The sequence below is a fragment of the Oryx dammah genome, unplaced genomic scaffold (genome assembly GCF_014754425.2).
Source record: "Oryx dammah isolate SB20612 unplaced genomic scaffold, SCBI_Odam_1.1 HiC_scaffold_5, whole genome shotgun sequence".
NCBI classification, from domain to species: domain Eukaryota; kingdom Metazoa; phylum Chordata; class Mammalia; order Artiodactyla; family Bovidae; genus Oryx; species Oryx dammah.
In genome coordinates, this window is record NW_024070189.1 from 65,929,554 (window position 1) to 65,950,795 (window position 21,242).

The window sequence follows — 21,242 nt, forward strand, 5'->3', positions numbered from 1 at the left end:
CAGGTCTCGAGGACCGGCCAAGTTCGGGCTCATGGGGCACCAGTGAGCAAGACAGTTCCTCCTTCGACCCTGGCCAGGTGAGGGGCCGCTAGAGGCCGAGACCCTTGGTTTCCCTCCCTGGGGTCGTGTTGCATGGGGAGATGGGCCCAGAGCAGTGAGGCTGGATGCCAGCCTGGTCCGCAGGGACTCTGGGCTCTGCATTGCAGGGTCGTGTCCTGACCCAGGCGCCTCCCCAAGCCTGTCTCCCAGCGGGGGTGCCTCCCTCACCCCTGCTGTCTCCCTGCAGACTTATAGTGATGGCGCCCACTTCGGTGAGTCCCACAGCAGCCTCCCTTCTTCCACATTCCTGGGTCCCGGGCTCGGAGGTGAGTGTCTACATGGGTAGCACCCGTGACCCCCACACTTCCCCCACACGCCCACTTGGTCCAGGGGGTAGTCAGTGTACTTGAGTGCCAAGGCTCCCAGAATATCTATCCAGAGAGAGGACATGGGTGGGGACCCTCCAAGTGCAGCTGGGAAGTGAAGTCCTGACCACTTCAGGACCAGGCTGAGGCTTGTCCTCCTTCCCTGGAGCGCCCACGTCCTGACTGTGGGGATCAGGATCCGGACGAGGGTCCCCCACCTTGAGGCCTGGCTTCCTGACCCTCCAGATGGGTTGTCACAGAGCCTTCCGAGAACTGGCAGTGATTACTCTGCAGCTCCCAGACCTGAAGGCCCACCCCCATCTTGCTCACCAAGAAGGGACCCGGCCCCCAGGACCCTTGTCCCCATGAGCCCTGGTCTCCTTGTTCTGGGGGAAGCATTGGGGCTGATGGTGGAGTTGGTATCTCTGGGGGTTGAGAGGGGCTGGGGGGGGTGGGGGGTGGTTCCCAGGCCAAGGGTCACGGCAGGATTGGCGGTCACTGGGAAGGTGGGTGAACTGGGGGTCCCCAGCCAACCAGCCAGGGGGCAGCCAGGGTCAGGAGGCTTTGGGGTCAAGCCCTGTGTGGCTGGATACACTGAAGGAGCCAGATGGATGAGTGTGGCCTGGGTGCGGCCCTGGGAAGGGGGTTGGGGAGAGCAGCATCCAGCACCTGCTGTATCCAGCGGGCATCTGTGTGTATCTCCCAGCCTGGGAGGTGGGGCCTGACCCAGGGGCCTGGGGTCACTTCTGCACCTGCCGCGACAGAGGATCCCCCTCAGGGCTCCTTCAGCCTCTTCCAACATGGGCAGTTCCTACGGCCTGGCCTGGTCAGCAGGGCCCAGAGCCCAGCTGTGTCCGCGCCCACCACACGCTCCTGTGGCCAAGGAGCTCAGAGAGGGCAGCAGGGAGCCCAGGACACACCCAGGGAACTAGTGGCGATGTGGGCAAGGTCTCACCTCCTGGGGCCCTGGTTTTCTCACCTGTCGACCAGGGCTGGTGGGGCTGTGGTGGGGTGTGGGCAGTGAGTGCCAGGGCCCTAGGGGTGGGGTCAGTCTTTCAGTGTGGTTCCCAACCTGGTCCGGCTCCTTGACGAGCCCTGGTGGTCCTGCCCTGATGCAGGGGCCTGGTGCATGGCTTAGGTACCTGCTGTATACCCACAGGGTTCTGGTCACTCCGGGTCCCATCCCAGAACTTCTGCTTCCTCTCCTCGTCTCCTCATCTTTCCTTTCAGGATACCCCCTATTTAGTGCCTGCCCCATATTCACTGGGGGGTGGAAGGGCGGGCGCCCAGAGCCCTGGCTGCTCTGCTTCCCACAGCCACTCGCCCTGGGAGGAAGGAAGTTCACTCTCTGGACTGTGGGGCAAGTCCCTCTGGCCTCCAGGCTTTAGTTTGTTCATCCCTACATGGGCCCGTTGTTGCCTGCCTGGAGGGGTCGTGGGAGGTTGAGCTGCCCGGGAGGGTGAGGCCTGCGGGGTATCTGCATATCGGTAGGAGCATGGGCCCTCTGCCTGCCTCTAAACAGCATTTGTTCCAGAAGTCTACTTGGAATGGTCCTTTAAAATAAAAGGGAGATTCCCCCCCCAATATGAGAATAAATCATGTGAGTCAGTCAAATACTCTGAGTCCTTACTCACAGTAGGGCCGAGTACAGTCCACCCTCAGTCAAAGTTGGTGCTCAGCAGAAGCCAGAAACAGACTTGAATGGCTCAGGTGCTGATTGATCCAGGGACCTGCTTCAGACAAGGCTGGGTCCAGGTGTCTGTGTAGCCGTAGCAGTCCCGTCACAGCAGCAGTCCTCTCTGACGGGTTGTCCCCCCACAGCGGGGGGCCTGCCCACCCACGTAGAGGGAGGGCCGTTCACCGAGTCACCTGACTTAGCGTCCCCAGGGACATCACTTGCTCACTCATTAGCTAACCCTGGCTGGAGGCTGGTGAAGGAGCCCGAGCCCTGGGTGCTGAACTAAGGCAGTAGCAGGGACCCCAGCCTGTCCCCTGGGAACCCAGCGGTCTGGGGAGTTGACACCTCATGACCTTGAACAGAGGAAACCGAAGCTCGGAGGGGAGAGGCAAATTGGTGCTGTCCCAACTTGGGGGTGAGACGAGGGGGGCCTGGCACGTCTGCAGGATACTCTGCAGGTTATCTGGGGGCAGCATCTGGCTGGACCCCCGCCTGTCCCTTGGGCCCTCGCTACCCTGCAGGGAGAGCAGTGTCCCACCACGTTTCTCAGCGTGTTGTGCACTGTGGAGTCCCTACTGTGTGCAGGCAGCTCCGGGTGACCCTCCTTCCTTTCCCCAGGCAAGGGCAGCGAGCGGGGTGCATACGCTGCCTTCGGGAGAGACACCGGGGTCAGCAGCCTGACGCAGGTGAGGCAGTGTCTGCGGAGAGGGCATGGGACTGCAGAGCCTGGAGAACCCCACTCTCCAGACTGGGGGGTGGTACAGGTGGGCGGGGACGGGGGGGAGCACCTAATCTCTCGTCAGCACCTTATATTCTCTAGTTTTAATTTTAAACAAATTCATCCTGATTTCTCCTGATCTGTGAAGCTGCTTTGGCTGAGCCGAGTGCTGGTCACTCGCCAGCAGCAGCTAAAACAGGCCAGGCCCTGGACCAGGCCAGGTGCGTGTGGAGGAGAGGCTGAGTCCAGCCTGTGGGCCCCCTACACAGCTGAAGGGGCTTCAGGAGACACCCGCCCACCCAGCCTCAAGTGGCAGACAGGGAACCTGAGGCCAACTCAGCCCTGTGGTTTGGCCCACAGCTTCCAACCTGGGCAAGGTTGTCACCCCTGCTGCAAGGCTGATGGGGCAGCGACCCAGCATAGCGGTCCCCTGTGGCCTCCTGTCCTGGTCACCTCTCTAGGCCCTCTCTCCCACCCCTTGGGGGCTTTAGTCTTAGGCCCTGCTGCAGCCAGCACCATGCATGTGCACACCAGGCCACAGCCAGTGTGGCAGCTATCACAGCCACAGGACGCCTGCTGGGCAGCAGCACCCCTGCCCAGGGAGACCTTGCCTGGCCCCGTCAGTCCCCACAATGACCCCTGAGCCGTGTAGTGGCCGGCGTGCCCATTTTACAGACAGGAAGGCTAAGGCTGCAGCTGTGGGCCTTCAGCCCCAGTCACGCCTACTCTCCAGGGAAGAGTCCCATTTTATACCAGTGTCTGCAAGTTTAAACTGTTTGCCTTAAAAAAGCAGAGTGGAGGGATACATACAAAGTAAACCGGCTGATTCCCTAGGCGCAATTGTGTGTGTTAGCACCCAGACCGCGCGTATCTTCAGGTTTGGCAGTGTTTCTCGGTCTTTTGCACTCATGCCTTGATCAGACACACTCCACAGGTGCTGGCCAGAAGGGAGCTCCTCCCCAGGTCGTCCACCCCAGGACCTGGCTTTGGCCTTTGCACTTATTGTTTTAACCAGAATTGGCTGGGGGAGGGGGTTGACTGGTAACAACTCCCCTCCCTCCCTCAGGTGGGCTTCCTCCCCAGTGAGCTGGCCCTCAGCAGCCCAGGGCCTCTGTCCCCCTCGGGCATCAAGGGTGGGTCCCAGTTTTATTCCTACTCTGGGCACCCTCGGCGGAGAGCAACGGACAGCAGCCTGGGTGAGTGGGCCAGGGTGACAGTCCCCTTGAGGCCCAGCGGTCGCGTCCTATGAAGGCCACATGCCCACCCCCCAGGTTCTGTGCGTGGACAGAGGCTTGAGTTGTTCTATTAAAAGAAAAGCCCCCAGGTCCCCTCTCTGAGCTGTGGGTGGTGGGGGAGGCTGTCTGCCACCCCTGGTGACAGACACGTCTGGTGGGAAGGTCCAGGGTGAGGGTGGGAGCCGGACCGGGGTTCTCACTCCTCCTGTCCCGACAGACTCGCAGCCCAAGAAGGTCCGGAAGGTGCCGCCTGGCCTCCCGTCCTCAGTGAGTTGTGGGACAGATGGGCCCTATGGGTTGAGTGCCTCTGTGACACCCCCCAGGGGCTCAGGGGACTTCTGCCCTGAGGCCCCAACTCTGAGGGAGTCAGGAAGTGCTTTTTTGGGTCTAGCCTGGGTCTCTTGTGTTTTAAGATAAGTGGTCTCCTGTGGCTGAGGCTCCTCAGAAAGGGCTTGAACAGGGGTCCTGGGAGCGGGAGCTGGTGGGCATCATGGGGGCAGTTCAGAGGGTTTCCTCCTTCCTGTGCCTGGCTTGGAGCCACCCTGCATCCTTGCCCCTCTGCCTGTGGTTGGCAGGGAGCCAGGCCCAGCAGATGGTGCCAAGCCGTCAGTGGCTCCCAGTGCTGAGCTCCTGCAACTTAATCACGCTGAGAGAAAAGGCAATTTGCCAGATTCCCTGGATCGGTCACTGCCCTCTCTGCCTGCCTCCCTCACTGGCCACCAGCACAGCCCCCGAGGCTGACCCAGCCCACTCCAGGCTCAGGGTTACCATCCGAGGTTGAAATCCTGAAGCCTAGGGGTGGGGGGCAGGCAAGTGGAGGTTGTTTGAAGCCTCATCTCATGATGTCACATCTGAAACGTCGGAGTGAGAGGCCCCTGAGCCCACTCCATCCCCCCTGACTCATCACTTGCTCCCCGCTCTCTGCTCCATTGCCGGGGCAGACGTTGCCAGTCAATCCAAGCACTCTCCAGACAGTGCCAGCTGATCAGGGTTGGTGCTGATCCTAGGAGGTCTTTGCCATCTTACTTCTTTGGAACAGCTGGGGCAGAAGGTTTACCCAGGGCCCTGCCTCTGAGACTCCCAGGTCTCCTGTGATCAGGGCTGGTCTGAGGGAGGTTCCAGCGCTGGGGACAGCACTGCTGGGCTTTGATGGATCAATAGGAGTTTGTTGGATTAAGGAGGGAAAAGGTTGTCTGGGTGAGAGTGAGGCGTCTGATCTACAGAGGCGTCTGATCTACAATGGCCTCAGGTCTGAATCTGGGACTCTGCAGAGTGGGCAGGAGGTGGGGTAAAGAAGGAACTGCAGATAGGTGATGACACCAGCAAGCCGCAGACACTGGCCACCACAGTTTTGGAGGGAGGGGTTGGACCTGTACAGTGTACAGGGGAGTGGGGTGGAGGGGAGACAGAGTTAAGCCCTAGTCTTTCCTGCCTGACCATGCCCACGGTCCCTGCAGGTGTACTCCCCCAGCTCAGGGGACGACTACGGCAGGGACCCCACGGCCTACCCATCCGCCAAGACGCCCGGCAGCTCCTACCCCACCCCCTTCTACATGGCAGGTATGGGGGCTCACCCAGGCTGCCTGGAGCAGGCCGGGGGTCCCTGTGCCCACCCACCTTACCATCCCCCTCTCTGCAGATGGCAGTCTCCACTCCTCCGCCGAACTCTGGAGCGCCCCAGGCCAGGCGGGCTTTGGGCCCATGCTGGGCGGGGGCTCATCCCCCCTGCCCCTCCCGGCAGGCGGCGGCAGCTCTGTGGGGGGCAGCGGAGGGTTTGGCAGCCTGCACCAGCATGAGCGCATGGTAAGCTATATGGGTGGCCCTTGGCAGGTGGGGGGCAGTGCCCTGGGGTGACCCCTCTGACCCATCCTTCCCGCCATGCAGGGCTACCAGCTGCACGGAGCAGAGGTGAACGGCGGGCTTCCAGCCGCACCCACCTTCTCGGGCCCTGCAGGCACCTACAGCAGCATCTCCAGCCACACGCCCCCTGTCAGCGGGGCGGATAGCCTCCTGGGTACAGCCCCTTATCCCCCACCCCCGTGGGCTCAAGATTAGTATTGTTGGTATCATTATCAGTGTGGCGCTGGTTATCATTGTTACCATCGACTCCTCAGTCCCCCTCAGCTGTTTCAAACTGGCTCCTTCATTAGGGGTCCCCACTGGGGAAACTGAGGCCCCCAAAGTGTGCTGTTCACACAGCCCTACAGCCCACCTGGCCCCAGAGCCCTGCGGAGGCAGGTGCTGGACGGCGGCAGACCCCAACTGGCTGGACTGCCCAGGGCCAGGCTGGAGCATCTGTGTGGTAGCCTCTGTCAGCCAGGCCCTCACATCTCTCCACTCACAGGCTCTCGTGGGACCACATCCAGCAGCTCCGGAGATGCCCTTGGCAAGGCCCTGGCCTCGGTGAGGCGTGGGATGTGGTGGGTGGCTGAGCCAGTGACCCCGAGAAGCTGGCCCTGACAGGCCACCTGGTGGCTCTTTGTTTCTCCTTGTCCCATCACAGATCTACTCCCCGGATCACTCAAGCAATAACTTCTCCTCCAGCCCCTCCACCCCCGTGGGCTCCCCACAGGGCCTGGCAGGTCTGTGCAGGGTGTTGGGGGAGGGGTTCAAGGCTGGTGACTGCAGCCCCAGTTGGGTGGGGAGCTGGACCAACCACCTGCCTCAGCTCATGTTCCCACGGTTGTCTCCCAGGCTGTCGAGGAGGGCAGCCTGGAGGAGGGGGATCTCAGGTCACAAAACAGGCTAAGGCTGGGAGGGAGTGCTCCATGCACTGCAGAGGCAGAGGGATCCAGCGGAGCCCTGGGGTACCCAAGAGCCAGAGCAGACATGGGCGCGTTGGCGTTTATTCACCCCTACGGTTGTTAGTTAGACGTCCACTGTGTGCCTCGTGCTGTGTTCTGGACCGGGACTCAGGTCCCAGGAGAGAGGACGACCAAGGGCTCTGGGGTGTGTGGGCAGTTTTAACAGTACCCATAGGCCTGTACAGTGTTCTCAGGGCTTAGGTGCGGTGGGACTGGGAGGAGCCTCCTTCCCCATGGGTTTCATAGAAGTGGTAACTGAGGTGCAAAGATGTGACCTTCCCACTGGGTGCACACCCCAGACAGGAGCTGCCAGGTCAGCTGGGCCCAGATCCAGGCTCAGGCCTTTAGACCGACCTGCGGGCGTGGGAGCCCCCATGTGGCCAGTCTGAGCATTGTAGTCTGGGCCTCCCGGTCCAGCCCTGCTTGCTTCCTGTGTCAGGCTGCGTGGCACACACCTCAAACCTCTGCCCATTCACGTGCATGTCTCCTGCCCCTTCCAGGGACATCCCAGTGGCCCCGACCAGGAGCCCCCGGTGCCTTATCACCCAGCTACGATGGGGGTCTCCATGGCCTGGTGAGCGTCCTGGGGGCTGGGGAGGGTGTGCCATGGTGGGAGTGTGGGGTAGGTGCACAGGGACAGATAGGAACACCTGTTCCAAGGACGGTGGGTGCCTGAGGAGGTCCATTGTGGGTGGGGGGGGCAGGCTGGCTCAGCAGTTCGTTTCTGCCATGGTCACATGACGTCTCACAGGGCATGGAAACCATGTCCTGTAAGAGCCCCAGGTGTGGTGGAAACAGCAGAATGTGTGACAGGACAGGTGCCCCTTGACCAGAATGGACATCTCAACTAATTTATTGGGGATGAGGTCCAAGGCAGAGGTCAGCAAGGTCGCTGGCGGCTGTTCCCAGCCCTTCACCACCCTTCTTGCAGCAGAGCAAAGTGGAGGATCACCTGGACGAAGCCATCCATGTGCTCCGCAGCCATGCCGTGGGCACTGCAGGCGATGTGCACGGGCTGCTACCTGGTCATGGGGCACTGACCTCGGGCTTTGCTGGCCCTGTCATGCCACTGGGTGGGCGGCATGCAGGCCTGGTAAGTGCTGGTGAGGGCAGACCTGGGAGGAGGGTGGGTAGTGGGTAGGCTGCACAGGCCAGGCCAGCGCCAATGACCCCTCTCATCCACAGGTGGGAAGCAGCCATTCGGAGGACGGCCTGTCTGGCAGCAGTGGCCTCGTGCACAACCATGTGGCCCTCCCCGACCTCTCCCGGCCGCCTGACTCCTACGGCGGTGAGTCCCAGCAGCGTTGTCTGTGCTGAGGGCCCACCAGTGGGCTGACCCCTTGTTCCTCCTCTGGAAAGGGGGGCTCAGGACTGTCTACCCCCTTTTCCAGTTGAGGAAACTGAGGCCCCAGGGTACTAAGGAAGAGGCAGAGGAATGTACTCTCCACATCAGTGCCACCTTCAGCCTCGCCAGAGAAGCCCTACTGGGCCTGGTCCTGGGGTCCCACAAGGCTGGGGTGGGGGCACTGCTGCTTCTGGAGCTGGGGAACAAAACAGATTGAGCAGAGAAAGCGGGTGATTTGTGTGGAAGTCGGAAGGTGAAGTGAGCGTGTCAGGACACATGCTGGAGGGAAAGTTGATGGGTGGGGAGAGGGGTGCTGCAGAGTCAGCAGTTTTAAAGTTAGTGAGCAGGCAGGTGCCAGGGTGAGTACGTGCAAAGGCCCTGGGGCAGGGCCGTGTCTAGCATGTTGGAGGAACAGCTGGAGCCAAGTGAGGAGAGGGAGGAGGGGAAGGCAGGTGGTTCAGGGCCTTGTGGGCCTTGGGAGAACTTGGGCTTTTCCCTCGGAGCAGGTGGGGAGCCTGGAGAGCTGTGGACAGAAGAGGGCCTGGGATTTTGCTCAGGTGTTCACAGGAGCCCTCTGGTGGCTGCTGCTGGAAGGACAAACTGGGGGCAGAAGAGACTGCTCCTCCAGGAAGGAGGGTGGGGGTGGCTGCTGGGGACCAACCTGGGCAGAGGCCATGAGGGGCAACTTCCAGGGGCTCTGAAGAATGTGAAGACGTGGAAGATGAGGTGGGGTTCCAGTCTGGAGGTGGCATCTAGGCGTCCTTGGCACATGTTGGAGTTGGAGGGTCCCAGGTGAAGTGCGGACAGGGCAGATCCTAGATGTGCATTGAGGCAGGTACTGAGGCTTGGGGAGGAGGGCACACTGTGTCAGATGCTGAGCTGAGGACCCCGCCAGGGCAGGGGGGCCAAGGTCAGTGGATTTCTGGGGTGTTAATTGTTCTGGGAAGCAGAGAAGTCAGCAGTAGTGAGAGGGGGTGAGGTCAGGAGGGTTTCTTTCAAGACTGAGGGAGTGGCAGCATGCTGCATGTCCCGCAGTCAGCCAGGGGAAAGCTGTCTACTTCGCAGATCGTTAGCAGAAAGGGGTAACTGTGGCAGGCTGCCCACTGGGGTTTGGGACCCTGAATCTTACGGGGGCTGCTCCATGCACCCCGCCCTCAGCAACCTTGTGAAAAACAGGTTGTCAGGTGACATAGTGTGCTATGCACACTTGACAAGGCCCCCACCACACAACCTTAATGCCTGCCTGCACACCCCACCCCTAGAACCAGCCTGGCTCTGATTTGTGCTTCCTGGATGTCTAGATTGCATCCCTCCACAGCCAGGGTCTCACCCTGGGGTTGGGGGGCGTTGTCTGGCGAGGATGCTACCCAGCCCCCACAGGGCCCAGGATGCCCAGCCTGGTGCCAGCAGGGCCAAGAGACCCGAGTTAGTCTCTTCCCAGGGGGTCATCCCTTCCTACAGGACAGCCCAGACCTTCCTGGGATCCACAGTGACTTCAAACAGCTGTATACCCTCAGCCGCAGGTTGGTTTATGTCGCCATCCTGCTGACTGGCCTTCCCACCCATGCAAGGACCACCCTGGCCTCACAGGACACTAGGCCCCTCCCCACCCTGGGCCCTTGTGCTGGCACTTTCCAGAATCTCCTGAGCAGTGTCTCCTGGTGTGGGTTGGGATTTCTGGGTCTGTGTGTTGCCGCTTTTTCCAGGTCAGGCCAGAGGGTTTTCCCAAGAGGTCACACCCACGGTGCTAAGACCCACGGTGTTTCCTCCATTAGGGGTGATGGAGCAGCTGCGGTGCCCAGGTGCCCTGCCTGCTCCTTAGACACTCCGCTGTCCCCTCACTGAGACTCCTCCCTTTTCTCTGCTTGTGGGTGAGGAGTCTTTGTTCTGTGGCTCAGCTGCTTATTTTCTTGGTGATGAGATGTTCTCAAGTTGGATATATTCAAGTTTATTGATTTCTGTTTCAAGGACAGTGCTTCAGTGTTTTAGGAGACTTCTCTAGCCCTGAGTGGCCATAACCTCTTTGTGTACTTTATTTCCAAGGCCTTTTGGTCCTCGGGGTCTGGGAACAGATGCCCGTGTGGGGCTGGGTACCAACTCTCTGCGGGCTTCCACATGGCCTGCTGACCCCTGCCTCTTGCAGATCTTGGGCGCAGCACTGCCCCGGGCACCACCGACATCAAGCGGGAAGAGCAAGAGGATGAAGAGAACGTGGCGGCTGACACAGCCGAGGATGAGAAGAAGGACCTCAAGGCTCCACGCACCCGGTCCAGGTGCCGCTCTCCCCCACTCCCGCGGCCCGCCACACACGTGCACAGGGCCTCCCGGGGGTGCACGTGCACACGCCTGGGACGCCCACTCCCGTGGCAGCAGCGGGTCCACCCCCAGCCCTGCCTCACTGTCTTCCTCTGGCCCCCGGCCCCATAGCCCAGACGAGGACGAGGACGACCTTCTCCCCCCAGAGCAGAAGGCTGAGCGGGAGAAGGAGCGCCGGGTGGCCAATAACGCACGGGAGCGGCTACGGGTCCGAGACATCAATGAGGCTTTTAAGGAGCTGGGGCGCATGTGCCAGCTGCACCTCAACAGTGAGAAGCCCCAGACCAAACTGCTCATCCTGCACCAGGCCGTGTCGGTCATCCTGAACCTGGAGCAGCAGGTGCGAGGTCAGTGGGGGCGCGCTCCCTCCCCTCCACTGCCCTTGCTCACCCCCCTTTCCTGGAGCCCACCTCCCCTGCCTTGATCTTCCCTGCTATGACCTCTCCATGCAGTGATGTCACCCCTTGCTATGAGCACCCCACTGCAGTGATGTCATCCTGTGACTTCCCTGCAGAGACCTCTCTGCTGCTGTGACATCAGCCCCCCACTGACTTTCCTTCTCCTGCAGTGACCATCCCTCCCTCAGTGACCACTTCCCTGCTGTCACCATAGCCCCCAGTGACCTTCCCCTGACAGTGACCACCCTCCCTGAAAGTGACTGTCTCTGCAGTTACCACTCCCCTAGTGACCGTACCCCACTCCTGATCTTGGCCCTCTGCCTGTCTCGGCCTCATTGTCCCCTCTGAGATGGGAAGAACAGACTCCAGATCCCTAGCCCTCTAGACCTGGGCACTTGGGTGCAGAACTGTGTCCCCAGACCCCAGAGAACCCTCCACCTCCCCAGCCCTTCCTTCTCACGAAGCCCAGAGCTGGGCTGGCAGCAACTAGCGTCCCTTGGGTCCCACAGGCTTCTCTGTCGCTCTGAGCAGGCACTCTGTGGCCACGAGAGCCCATCAGCCCCACCTGCAAGGGGGGCTCACCCCCATCCCAAAGGCTGAGCGAGGATCTCAGGAAGGGACCCCCCCTGTGACTCCCCCCACCTCTGCCTCCTTAACTCCCCCACCCCACCCTTGCTGCCCTGTTAACCCTTTCTTTTCTGCAGTGCTGTCGCTTGGACTGGAGCTAGGGCCCTGGCCTGTTGTCCTCTGTCCCCTCAGCTCTGAGGTTTCCACGTCTCCATGGCGATGTGGGTGTTATGCTGTGTGTGGGTGTGTGTGTGTCCCCCGCCCCCCGCGCCTGCCTCTGCTCTCTGCCTCCCGTGCTCCCCCTCCCCCAGCCGCCCTCCTCACCTCGCACTTGCGCCCAAGCACTGGAGCACTGGATGCCAGGGCTATGGCCCAGGTCTTTCTTCCCCCATGGCCCCTGCCCGCCAGGACCTGAGGGAAGAAAGGGGACCTGAGGCCTGACTGTCAGTTTGGTCTGCGCGCTTGTCCTGGGCTCTGGCCGCCGCCGCCACCCACAGGGGTCACTTAGGCCTGAGGGGGCAGGGTGGGCAGGTAGAACAGGGCCCCAGGCCACAAGGCGGGTGTCTGAGACCTGGCCCTGTGCTGGGAAACAGGCAGAGATGACTTGTGCTGCGCCCCTTGCTGCACAGCGGGGGCCTGAGCTGGGTGTTGACCACATGGTCTCCAGGTGGCGAACTGAGCCCCTGTTACAGGCTGGGGAGGGCTCAACATTGCATCCACCATACAGCTTTCACAGTGCAAGTACCAGGCTCCAGGGGTCTGCGGGCAGGACTCAGGGTGGCTGTCGGGCAGCCAGAGTCCAACATGGAGAGAGACATTTCTGGGGGCCCAGGGTGAGGGGTCTCAATGCTGTGAACCCCTCTTCTTCCAGGGGTCCCAGGCCCTTTGTGCCTGAGGTGGTCCAGCTAGGCCCAGCTCCATCATTCAGCAAACAACTGCTCTGAAGGGGAAGGTCGTCATCCCGGGAGGGGTTATGGGGCCTCCCCTGCTTCCTGGGCCATCCTGGGCATGGGGAGCAGGCAGGGGGCAAAGACTGCGTTCCAGCTCCCTGTCTACCCTGGGGTGGGGGTAGAGGCCCTGCCTGCAGCCAGGCACAGGGCGCCCCTGGAGCTTGGCCCAGGGCATGCGCCCACACAGCCAGCGGGTGCCCTCCCCACGACCCCGCCCGGGACTAATGGGGCCCCCGGTGCTGTGACTCAGCAGTACGGAGGAGGTGCTGTCCCTGGAGGAGAAAGACCTGAGGGACCGGGAGAGGCGCATGGCCAATAACGCGCGGGAGCGGGTGCGCGTGCGGGACATTAACGAGGCCTTCCGGGAGCTGGGGCGCATGTGCCAGCTGCACCTCAAGTCGGACAAGGCGCAGACCAAGCTGCTCATCCTGCAACAGGCCGTGCAGGTCATTCTGGGCCTGGAGCAGCAGGTGCGAGGTAGGCGCCCGGCCGCCCCGCCCCGCCCTCCCCACCGGTGGCGCTCCGCCCACTTTGCGGACCCCACCCCCGCCCTGCCCACCGGCGCTCTGCCCACTGCGCCCCCGCGGCCATATGCGGACGGCGGAGAAACGGAGGTGCATTTCTTCCCTGCTCCCCGGGGGACCCTCTCCCACAGTGCTCTCCCTTCCCCTCAGAGCGTAACCTGAACCCCAAAGCAGCCTGCTTGAAGCGCCGGGAAGAGGAGAAGGTATCAGGCGTGGTTGGAGACCCCCAGATGGTGCTGTCGGCTGCCCACCCCGGCCTGGGCGAGGCCCACAACCCTGCCGGGCACCTGTGACAGGAATGTTGCCCGGACAAGTGACCCCACCTCGGTCTTACCTGAGATGGTCACGCCGGAGGCCAGATCCCCACCCCACGTCGCCCGAGGTCAACCTCGAGCCAGCATCGCCCCGGGCCCAGCCACCAGGTCTCCTACCGGATGGATCCTGAAACTGTGTCTAGGCCCTGCCGCCCGGGCCTGGGCCCAAAGGAGCATTTTTGTTTGTTTGTTTTTGGCAATAGAACCTGAAACCAAGCAAGAAAGCAAGCCAGAAATATATACACTTTGTCAGAAAAGAAAAAAAAGATGCCTTAAGTTAAATATGAGGTCAAATGTGCTGCTCACGGGAGGGAGAAGCTGTGTGGAGCCAGCAGCAAATAGTGCCTAAGCCTAATCGTTTTTTTTGTTTTTAAGGAAAATAAAAGGAACCTTAGTTACGAGATTTTTTTATATATATATAACGTAGAAGAACATTAGAATGCTTTTTTTTTTTTAGCTTTTTTGCATATGTTTTGTAAGCAACAAATTTTTTTGTATAAAAGTCTCTTGTCTCTTGCTGTTTCTGCTGCTGTTTCTAGAAATTAGCATTGCATTTCATTATCAACCAGATTATTAAAAATTGTATTAAAACGACCCCAGGACTTCCCTGGCGGTCCAGTGGTTAAAATTCTATGCTCCCAATTCAGGGACATAGGTTCCATCCCTGGTCTGGTAACTGAGATCCCACGTGCAGTGGAGAATGGCAAAAAAAGACCTCATGTAGACCTGTGGTCTCCCATCCTCTCTGGGAGCTGCTGGTCCCAGGGGTGGTTGCTGCCATCTTGTTCCAGTTCTAACGTGGGGGGCCTGTTCTGTAAGATTTGCTCTCTGTGAAATGGTGGGTGGGCCTCACCCTGATGGGGAATCTCAGTGGAGACAGGGATGATCTCAGCTCAGAAGGTCAAGGTTCCTCCCCTGTAAGCAGCTCTGTCCCTCCCTCCCGCCGCTAGCCCCACACTGAGCCCCGAGCCTGTAGACCTCTCCAAGATAGGACTTTGTGAAAACCAGCATTCCTGGGCTCAGGGCCTGTACATCTTCATCTATTTGGTCAGGGGACCTGAGCCCCTGCTTTGAACTCTAGCACAGAAACCCCCGCTCCCCAAGTGGTTGTCCTGATGTGTATGTTGGGGTGGGGGATGTACAGCGTGCCTGCCTAGAAAGGCCCTTGGTCTGTGTGTCTGCAACCCTGGAGGGTGGGCTGCTCTCAGGCTCTAAGTGCCAGCTCCCAAGCCTCCCCAGGTACCCTTCTCACCTGTGTTCAAGGGAGCCGATTCAACGTGGACTGCTGGGACCATCCCAGGCTTAAACTGAAAGTCCTAGATGGTCACTCTGTGTCACCTAGGCATGGAGTCAGGCCCAGTGGGATCTCACCTGCCCTCCCTTCTCTCCTGCACAGAGGCCTTATGGACCCCCCAGGCTGGCTGTGGGCACCCCACACCACCAGCATCCCAGGCATCTACCCTAAGACTCCCACCCTCATTCCCCAAGCACTGGGGCTGCTTGTCCCCCAAGACTGGAATGCCCCTGTGGCTGGGTGTCCCATGAGAAGCTTGAGGAAACCCCAAGACCAGGATGGGTGGGATATCCCAGCTTGGGGGGTCACCTCTGGACTCCTGGGGTTCCCCTGGGCTCTCCTACCAAGACCAAGTCACACTCCCTGGTGACCCCGCTGGTCTGTGGGTCTTATCTCTGGGGAAGCTGCCTCAGCTTCCCTCTGCAGCTCCCTGAGGCCCACAGATTTCTGAACTCTATCACGTATATAATTTAAGTTTTATATGTTATATATATATATAAAATGAGATTAACCAGCCCGGGGAAAAAGCCTTGAGGGAAGGGGAAGAATCAGTTACAGGAAAATTGTGCTCTGAGTGCCTCAGGATAACTGACTTTTTTTAAAACGAAAAAAAATTTAAAATAATTTTATACAACTCAACACAGCTGGCTGGATTCTTTTAATAGTGATCCTCTTTAAGAGTCGATTTGGCAACCTGTCCTGTACATAACAGCACTGTAGCAATAAATGACATTTTATGACAATACTTGGCTCTCCCTTGGTCTTTCAGCTGTTTTGTGCTTATGGATGAAAAGGGGGGTGAGGAAGGTGATGCCCGGGCATCACTGGGCATACACGATCCAGGGATGGCGCCACTTCCTGTGTGCGCTTGCGTGGCTCCCAGAGCAGCTGAAACGGCTCCATGCGGGCCTAGCGGGTGCCGGGGACAGGGGGCTTCAGGCATGGCAGTCATGCTCCCTCCTGGCCCTCGCAGGAGGGTCCTTCCTGCCTCTTACCAGCTTCCAGGGGCCCGGGGTGTGCCTTGGTTTGCAGCCTCACCACCCTGATCGCCACCTCTATTTTCAGGTGGCCTCTTCCTGTGGGTCTGTGTCCAGGTACCCCTCTTACCTGCCATTGCATTAATTGTATGTAATGTGAATTTAACATGAGAGAAAAGTTCGGTTTCCTGAGGGCCAAACGGGGATCCTACATGGAACCCAGGGGCGGCTGGGGGTGGGGGTGGGAGGGCAACCATTCTTGCTTATTCACCATCTCTCTGGTCACAGACTCCTGGTATTCTATTTTGGGGGTCCTCCAATTTTAGCCCACATCCTCAAATGAGAAGGGCTGGCTCTTCTGTTTCCACAACATGCTAGTAAGGACCAGCTTTGGGGCATTTTCTGAGATTATTGGGAAAGAGGTGCTATCTTCCTACAAGGGCTGCTGGAATGTCAACCCAGAGTTTCTATGTCAACCAGGAGTTGCTGAGTGCCTCTGCTCGGAGAGAGTTCACCAGAGAGTACAGGCAACACAGAGGAAAGCAGGAATTGAGAGATGGAGAGACAGCATGTAATGATATTGCTAGATTCCTGGATGCAGCTGAGCCTGAAGCCACCCAACATGCCTTACTTATTTCCTCTTAATCTGATTTTTGTTTATCACTTGAAATAAAAAAGCATTCTGCCCCCTGAGCTGAAGTGCATTAAGCACAAGGACCAACGTGGCAGAGCTTCAGAAATTGCTGGATCCAGGACCTGCAGCCCCAAGGCCTCTACGCCCATGTCTGCTCACCTTTTTTAATCTCTGTCTCAGATTCTACAATCTTCAGGGTGGCCCCTCAATCCCACTTTTTAGGTTTTCCATCAAGGACAGAACCTATTTCAGGTCCTCTCTGATCCCAACGTAAGAAATCCTAGGGCATCTGGAAAGGCACAGAAACTATGTTCAACTCAGTAGCAACGAGCATCCGTCGTACCCAGACCGTGGTCTCTAACCAACCCTTTGGTCAGCGGCCAGGGGCAGATTTGAGGCTATAGTCTCAGGAGGTGCCCAGGGCGGATCCCAGGAGGATGGGTTGGGCTGGCCAGACAAACTCCACGGTGTCCAGTCCGCATCTCCAAGCCTACATTCGCTGCTGGAGCCCCAGAATGACGAGGACTCACCTGTCCTGGGTCCACCAGCTAAAAAGTGGTATTCTGAATGCACACAGCGCGAGGAGCCAGGCCTCCCTCTGCTGCTGGAATGAGGAATATCTCCCAAACGAAAAGTGCAAACAATTTTGGGCCCGCCTCCGAGCAACACACAAGCAAACCGAGGCTAGAGGAAGCACTATCATCTGCCCAAGGTGTCACACTCAGCGAGTCCAGTGACAAACCCCAATTCCTCCAAAAGAGGGTTCAAATCGCCACCCTTCCCCTCTGTGCGACTCTGGACGAGTCCCTTCCCCGTCAGGTCTCAGTTTCTTTAACTAAAAGTAAAGTTCTAGCACCTAACTGGGACACAAACAGAAAACGCCGCGAATTGCGGGTTGCGCACCTTCCGGACGCTCTGACAGCCAGAGGCTGAGCCAGCTTTGCGCATCACGTGATCACAAGGCCCGGCCTCCAGGGCCCGCCCATTCCAGTCTGAGTTCTTCAGACCGTTCCCGGAAGTTAGTGTAAATAGCTTGTGAATCTGCGTGCGCAGCGGCGGCGGTCTCAAGGTGTCCCACGGCCAGCCCTCCCTGGAGGGGGCGGGGCAGGGCGGGGCCTCCCTGCGGGCCTGCGCGCTGCGGCTAGCGCGCCTGCGCAGTGCGCCCGAATCGGCAGGGCCAGGGTCACCCTGAGCAGGGAAGGCACCGCGATGCTGACCAGGTTCCTGGGCCCGCGCTACCGCCAGCTGGCCAGAAACTGGTGAGGACGTAGCCCGAGCCCCCGAGCCCCTTGTCCTTCTGGGTGCCAGATGGGGAAACTGAGGCACGGACCGGCTGCGTGGTCTCCCCGCGCACACTCGTGTGGCGGGCCCCCGACCCGCTCGCTCCACCTAGGGGCCGCGATGGTGCCCACCCGGTCCGCGCCCAGCGCCCCCGCTCAGCTCCTGGAGCCTGGAAACTGACCCTGTGCGCTCCTGGCTTTGCTTCTGCCTGACGTTGCTGTGAAGCCGACACTTGTATCTGTCCCTGGTCCCCGTGGGAGACGGGTGGAATGGGTGTGGCCCCACGTGGCAGTAGGATTGGGGAACCCACAACGTGGGGCGCTGAGAAACAGGGGCCTGTACTCGGCAGTCGTGTCCTCGAGCCCTGGCAGGGAGAGTGAAACGTGGGGACTGTCCCTAGACGGCGGCGCTGCTAGGGACCTTCGGGTGGACAGTGACAGTGACGCTTTATAATTGGGGCAACTCAGGCCGAAAGGCGGTCCCTGGCGTCGGGTGGGACCACCAGAGACCCCTACCGCCCCTCCCCCGGGGCAGCTCGAGCCCTCGATTACCGGCCATCTATCTGTCCCTGTCTGCCTTAGCAGAGCAGCGACACCCTCATCAGCACCCAATGAGCACCAGTGTGTGCTCTCACCTAGCACTGCGTTGGGTGCCAGAGACAGCGACAAACAGAAACTTCCAGGCTGACACTGTAGTCCCTGGACAAGGAAAAACTAAAACGATATGATCCATGACAGGAGATTGATGTAAAATACAAAAGAGGAATGGGTGCAGCCTTGCACTCTACACTGGCTTCCAGAGGCCGGGAAGCAGGACTCACCGCCAGGAGGCACAGTGCGGTTGTGTCAGATTCGGAGCATACATGCTCACCAGCTGGAGACCTGCACTTAGCCCCTCTCAGAGCCCTGGTGTCTTCCTGTGAGAAAGTGGAGGAGAGGTGGTGAGGGTGTAAGGAAGGCCCACGAGGGACTCTCAGCAGCATCACCTTGGGTGCCCTTTGGAGGTCAGGTTCGTTGCCACCTCCCTCTGTGAGCATCCACAGGCCCCAAGGCCAGTGGCCAGGATGGTGGGGTCGAGGGCAGGTGGCTCTGATTCTGTTGTTCAGTTGCTAAGTCGTGAACTCTTTGCTACCCCACGGACTGCAGCACACCCAGGCGCCTCTGTTCTCTACTGTCTTCTGGCATTTGATCAAACTCATGTCCATTGAGGTGGTGATGAAACCATCTCATCCTTGGCTGTCCCCTTCTCCTTTTGCCTTCAACCTTTCCCAGCATCAGGGTCTCTTCCAATGAGTCAACTCTTCACATCAGATGGCCAAAGTCAGTCCTTCCAATGAATGTTCAGGGTTGATTTCCTTTAGAATTGACTGGTTTGATCTCCTTGCATTCCAAAGGACTCTCAAGAGTCTTCTCTAGCACCACAGTTCAAAAGCATCAATTCTTCAGCACTCAGCCTTCTTTATGGTCCAACACTCACATCCATACATGACTACTGGAAAAACCATAGGTTTGATTATATGGACCTTTGTCGGCAAAGTGAGGGCTCTGCTTTTTAATATGCTGTCCAGGTTTGTCAAAGCTTTCCTTCCAAGGATCAAGTGTCTTAATTTCATGCCCGCAGTCACCATCCACAGTGATTTACCCCTCTCCATATTTTATTCATTAGGGGTGTGACTGGGTCCAGCTGACACTCAAAGGGAGGGGTATACAATCCAGGAGGTGGGACTGTTGGAGATGTCCTTGACCATGCCCATTGCTGGATGTAAACGTGGGGTGTGATAGTCTTGGAGCCCCTGCTTTGGCTCTGCACCCAGCGGGCTATGTGTCTCAGGGACATGGCTTGCCCTCTCTGTGCCATGGTCTCATCAGTAGGACGGCTCTCACCTCTGTCCATTGGCTGTCTCGGGGATGGAGCTGCATTCGTTAATGTGTCTACCTGCAAGCTTTTTCTGTCCTTATGGTTACAGGCTTGGGCTTGGGCTTTTCTTTTCTTAGCAGAATTCCTCAAATAAAACCTTAAGCAGATCTTGATATGAAAGCAGACGGGAATGGCCTTGCCTCAGGGTCATCAGCAAGATGTGTCCCACCACACGTGGGGCAGGGCCAGGTGCAAGGTGGACACCTGATGAACAGCTGCGTGGGAGGGGTGCTGAGGCCTGACCCCTGCTTTCTTTGCAGGGTCCCCACAGCAAGCCTGTGGGGTGCCGTGGGTGCTGTGGGGCTGGTATGGGCCACTGACTGGCGGCTGATTCTGGACTGGGTGCCCTACATCAACGGCAAGTTCAAGAAGGATGAATAAACTCACAACCTCAGGCCCCTCTGGTGAGTTTCAGCAGCAGTCAGTGGGGGTAGCCTGGGATCCCTGAGCAGCAGAGGAGCAGAACTGCCTGCAGGTCCATGGCTGGGGCGGCAGGTGTGGGGGGCTCACCTGAACAACCCTGAGGGCAGGACCCTGCACAAGCCCCCTGCCCGGTAGTACAGAGCTACAGGATGGCAACCTGGGTCTATGGGTGGGCGTGGCCCCTTGGGGCTCTATCCTGGAGCCTCAGCCTGCCTGGGTCTGGTCAGGGTGGAGGGATGCCCGTCTCACAGATGGGAAAGCGCATGGCAGTGGCGTCTGCTCACCCTGCTCTGTCCCCCCTCCAGATGTCTGCTGTGCTGCCTCCTGCCATCTGCATCTGGAACTGCCCAGGCTCTCTGGATGGACTCTAGGAAGTCCCTGGCACGAGTTTATTTCCTCTTTTGGTGGAAATAGCTTCCGTGTGGACACACACGGCATTAAACCTCACTCTGAAACCTGCCCGCCTGCACGTGCTCATGCTGGGGTGCAGTGACCTGGGGATCCCTTCACTGCCAGAACTGCACAGGTCTGGGGTTCCCAGGGGCTGGCAGACATGGTTTGATCATTTCAGATGTGTGGTGGGTGATACTTGCATGGTGTTTTTATCTCTTGCTGTCTAAACATTACTTCTGACTTGGTGGCTTAGGACAAACATTACCTCACAGTTGCGAGTTTGAGAGTGATCTGTCAGGGGTGCTGGCTGAGGGGCCCTCACGAAGTTGCAACAGAGGCATCAGCTTCATGGTGGGGATGGGGGTGGGCAGGTGTTGGGGCTTCCGTGAGGCCCCCTCACATGGCTGCTCCCCACGTGGGCCTCTCAGGTGTGACTTGAGCCTCCTTACTACATGGCAGGCGAGGTTGGGGGAGTTGCCTTTTACAAGCCACTCAGAAGTCTCAGGCCATCCCCTCCACATCTCGTTCAGGGGAGACTCTGTGTCTTGAAGGCAGGCACCTGAGAACCTATCTGTACAGGCATAGATACAAACATGAGCAGGTGCAGGAGGATGGACTGTGTAACACCTGCCAAGGCCCGGAGGAGGCTAGAAACATCCTCTCTGTGTAAACAGCCATCTCATGACTCTGCCTGCGCTGCCACCACAGAACAGAGGCCCAGCCGCCGAGGCTACAGTGAACCTCTCCTGGTTCTGGAGGCTGCAGCCTGAGCTCACTTCTGGAGGCTTGGTTCAGCCACCTCCTCACCACGTCCTCATGTGGCCTTTCCTTGATCTGAGAGCAGGGGAGCTCTCTGGGGACTCTTCGGACACGCTTCTTCTAGGGGATCAGGTCCCTTTTGACCTCATTTAACCTTGACGGCGTTCTTGGGGGCCCGTCTTCAGATGCAGCCACACTGGGGGGCTGGGGTGTCAATATACACACACATTTCAGGGAGACATACTGACACATACTTTGAGTCCACAGCAGCTTCACACATTTTAACACAAGGAGTGGCGTGTGCTACGTAC

The 21,242-nt window shown here is 59.0% G+C and overlaps 2 protein-coding genes and 1 long non-coding RNA gene across 11 annotated transcripts in view; 2 read left to right on the top strand and 1 right to left on the bottom strand.

Annotated features, from left to right (window-relative positions):
- The window catches only part of TCF3 (transcription factor 3), a 32,672-nt gene extending 17,380 nt beyond the window's left edge, over positions 1 to 15,292 (top strand). The window contains exons 4-20 of one of the 9 annotated variants that reach the window (XR_005721059.1): positions 4 to 77; positions 287 to 365; positions 2,701 to 2,768; positions 3,867 to 3,996; positions 4,253 to 4,302; positions 5,493 to 5,595; positions 5,675 to 5,838; positions 5,920 to 6,049; positions 6,380 to 6,438; positions 6,539 to 6,617; positions 7,340 to 7,413; positions 7,771 to 7,932; positions 8,025 to 8,127; positions 10,328 to 10,457; positions 10,612 to 10,847; positions 12,666 to 12,892; positions 13,090 to 15,292. Coding sequence is in view for 6 of the 9 variants with exons in the window: in XM_040240147.1 (XP_040096081.1) it covers positions 4 to 77; positions 287 to 365; positions 2,701 to 2,768; positions 3,867 to 3,996; positions 4,253 to 4,302; positions 5,493 to 5,595; positions 5,675 to 5,838; positions 5,920 to 6,049; positions 6,380 to 6,438; positions 6,539 to 6,617; positions 7,340 to 7,413; positions 7,771 to 7,932; positions 8,025 to 8,127; positions 10,328 to 10,457; positions 10,612 to 10,847; positions 13,090 to 13,232 (1,784 nt within the window). In the remaining 3 variants the exon portion in view is untranslated. The remainder of the gene's footprint in view (positions 1 to 3; positions 78 to 286; positions 366 to 2,700; positions 2,769 to 3,866; positions 3,997 to 4,252; positions 4,303 to 5,492; positions 5,596 to 5,674; positions 5,839 to 5,919; positions 6,050 to 6,379; positions 6,439 to 6,538; positions 6,618 to 7,339; positions 7,414 to 7,770; positions 7,933 to 8,024; positions 8,128 to 10,327; positions 10,458 to 10,611; positions 10,848 to 12,665; positions 12,893 to 13,089) is intronic. The other 8 variants (XR_005721060.1, XR_005721058.1, XM_040240147.1 and 5 more) reach the window with 8 other exon arrangements.
- On the bottom strand, positions 10,112 to 13,361 carry LOC120863689. Its single transcript, XR_005721061.1, has 3 exons — positions 13,274 to 13,361; positions 11,790 to 11,876; positions 10,112 to 10,828 (listed from the first exon to the last, which is right to left on the bottom strand). It is a non-coding gene; the product is annotated as an uncharacterized LOC120863689 (long non-coding RNA).
- Positions 15,293 to 17,200: 1,908 nt separating the features above from the next.
- LOC120863688 (cytochrome b-c1 complex subunit 10) lies at positions 17,201 to 20,238 on the top strand. The gene is made up of 3 exons (XM_040240153.1): positions 17,201 to 17,417; positions 19,617 to 19,760; positions 20,085 to 20,238. The coding sequence occupies exons 1-2, from the start codon at positions 17,368 to 17,370 to the stop codon at positions 19,735 to 19,737; spliced, it is 171 nt and encodes a 56-aa protein (XP_040096087.1). The 5' UTR covers positions 17,201 to 17,367; the 3' UTR covers positions 19,738 to 19,760; positions 20,085 to 20,238.
- Positions 20,239 to 21,242: the final 1,004 nt, after the last annotated feature.

Excerpts from the sequence above, each read along its gene's own strand:
- LOC120863688 (XM_040240153.1), top strand. The coding sequence starts at position 17,368 with ATGCTGACCAGGTTCCTGGGCCCGCGCTACCGCCAGCTGGCCAGAAAC. Across the intron at positions 17,418-19,616 it reads CGCCAGCTGGCCAGAAACTG|GGTCCCCACAGCAAGCCTGT; the intron begins GTGAGGACGTAG and ends CTTTCTTTGCAG.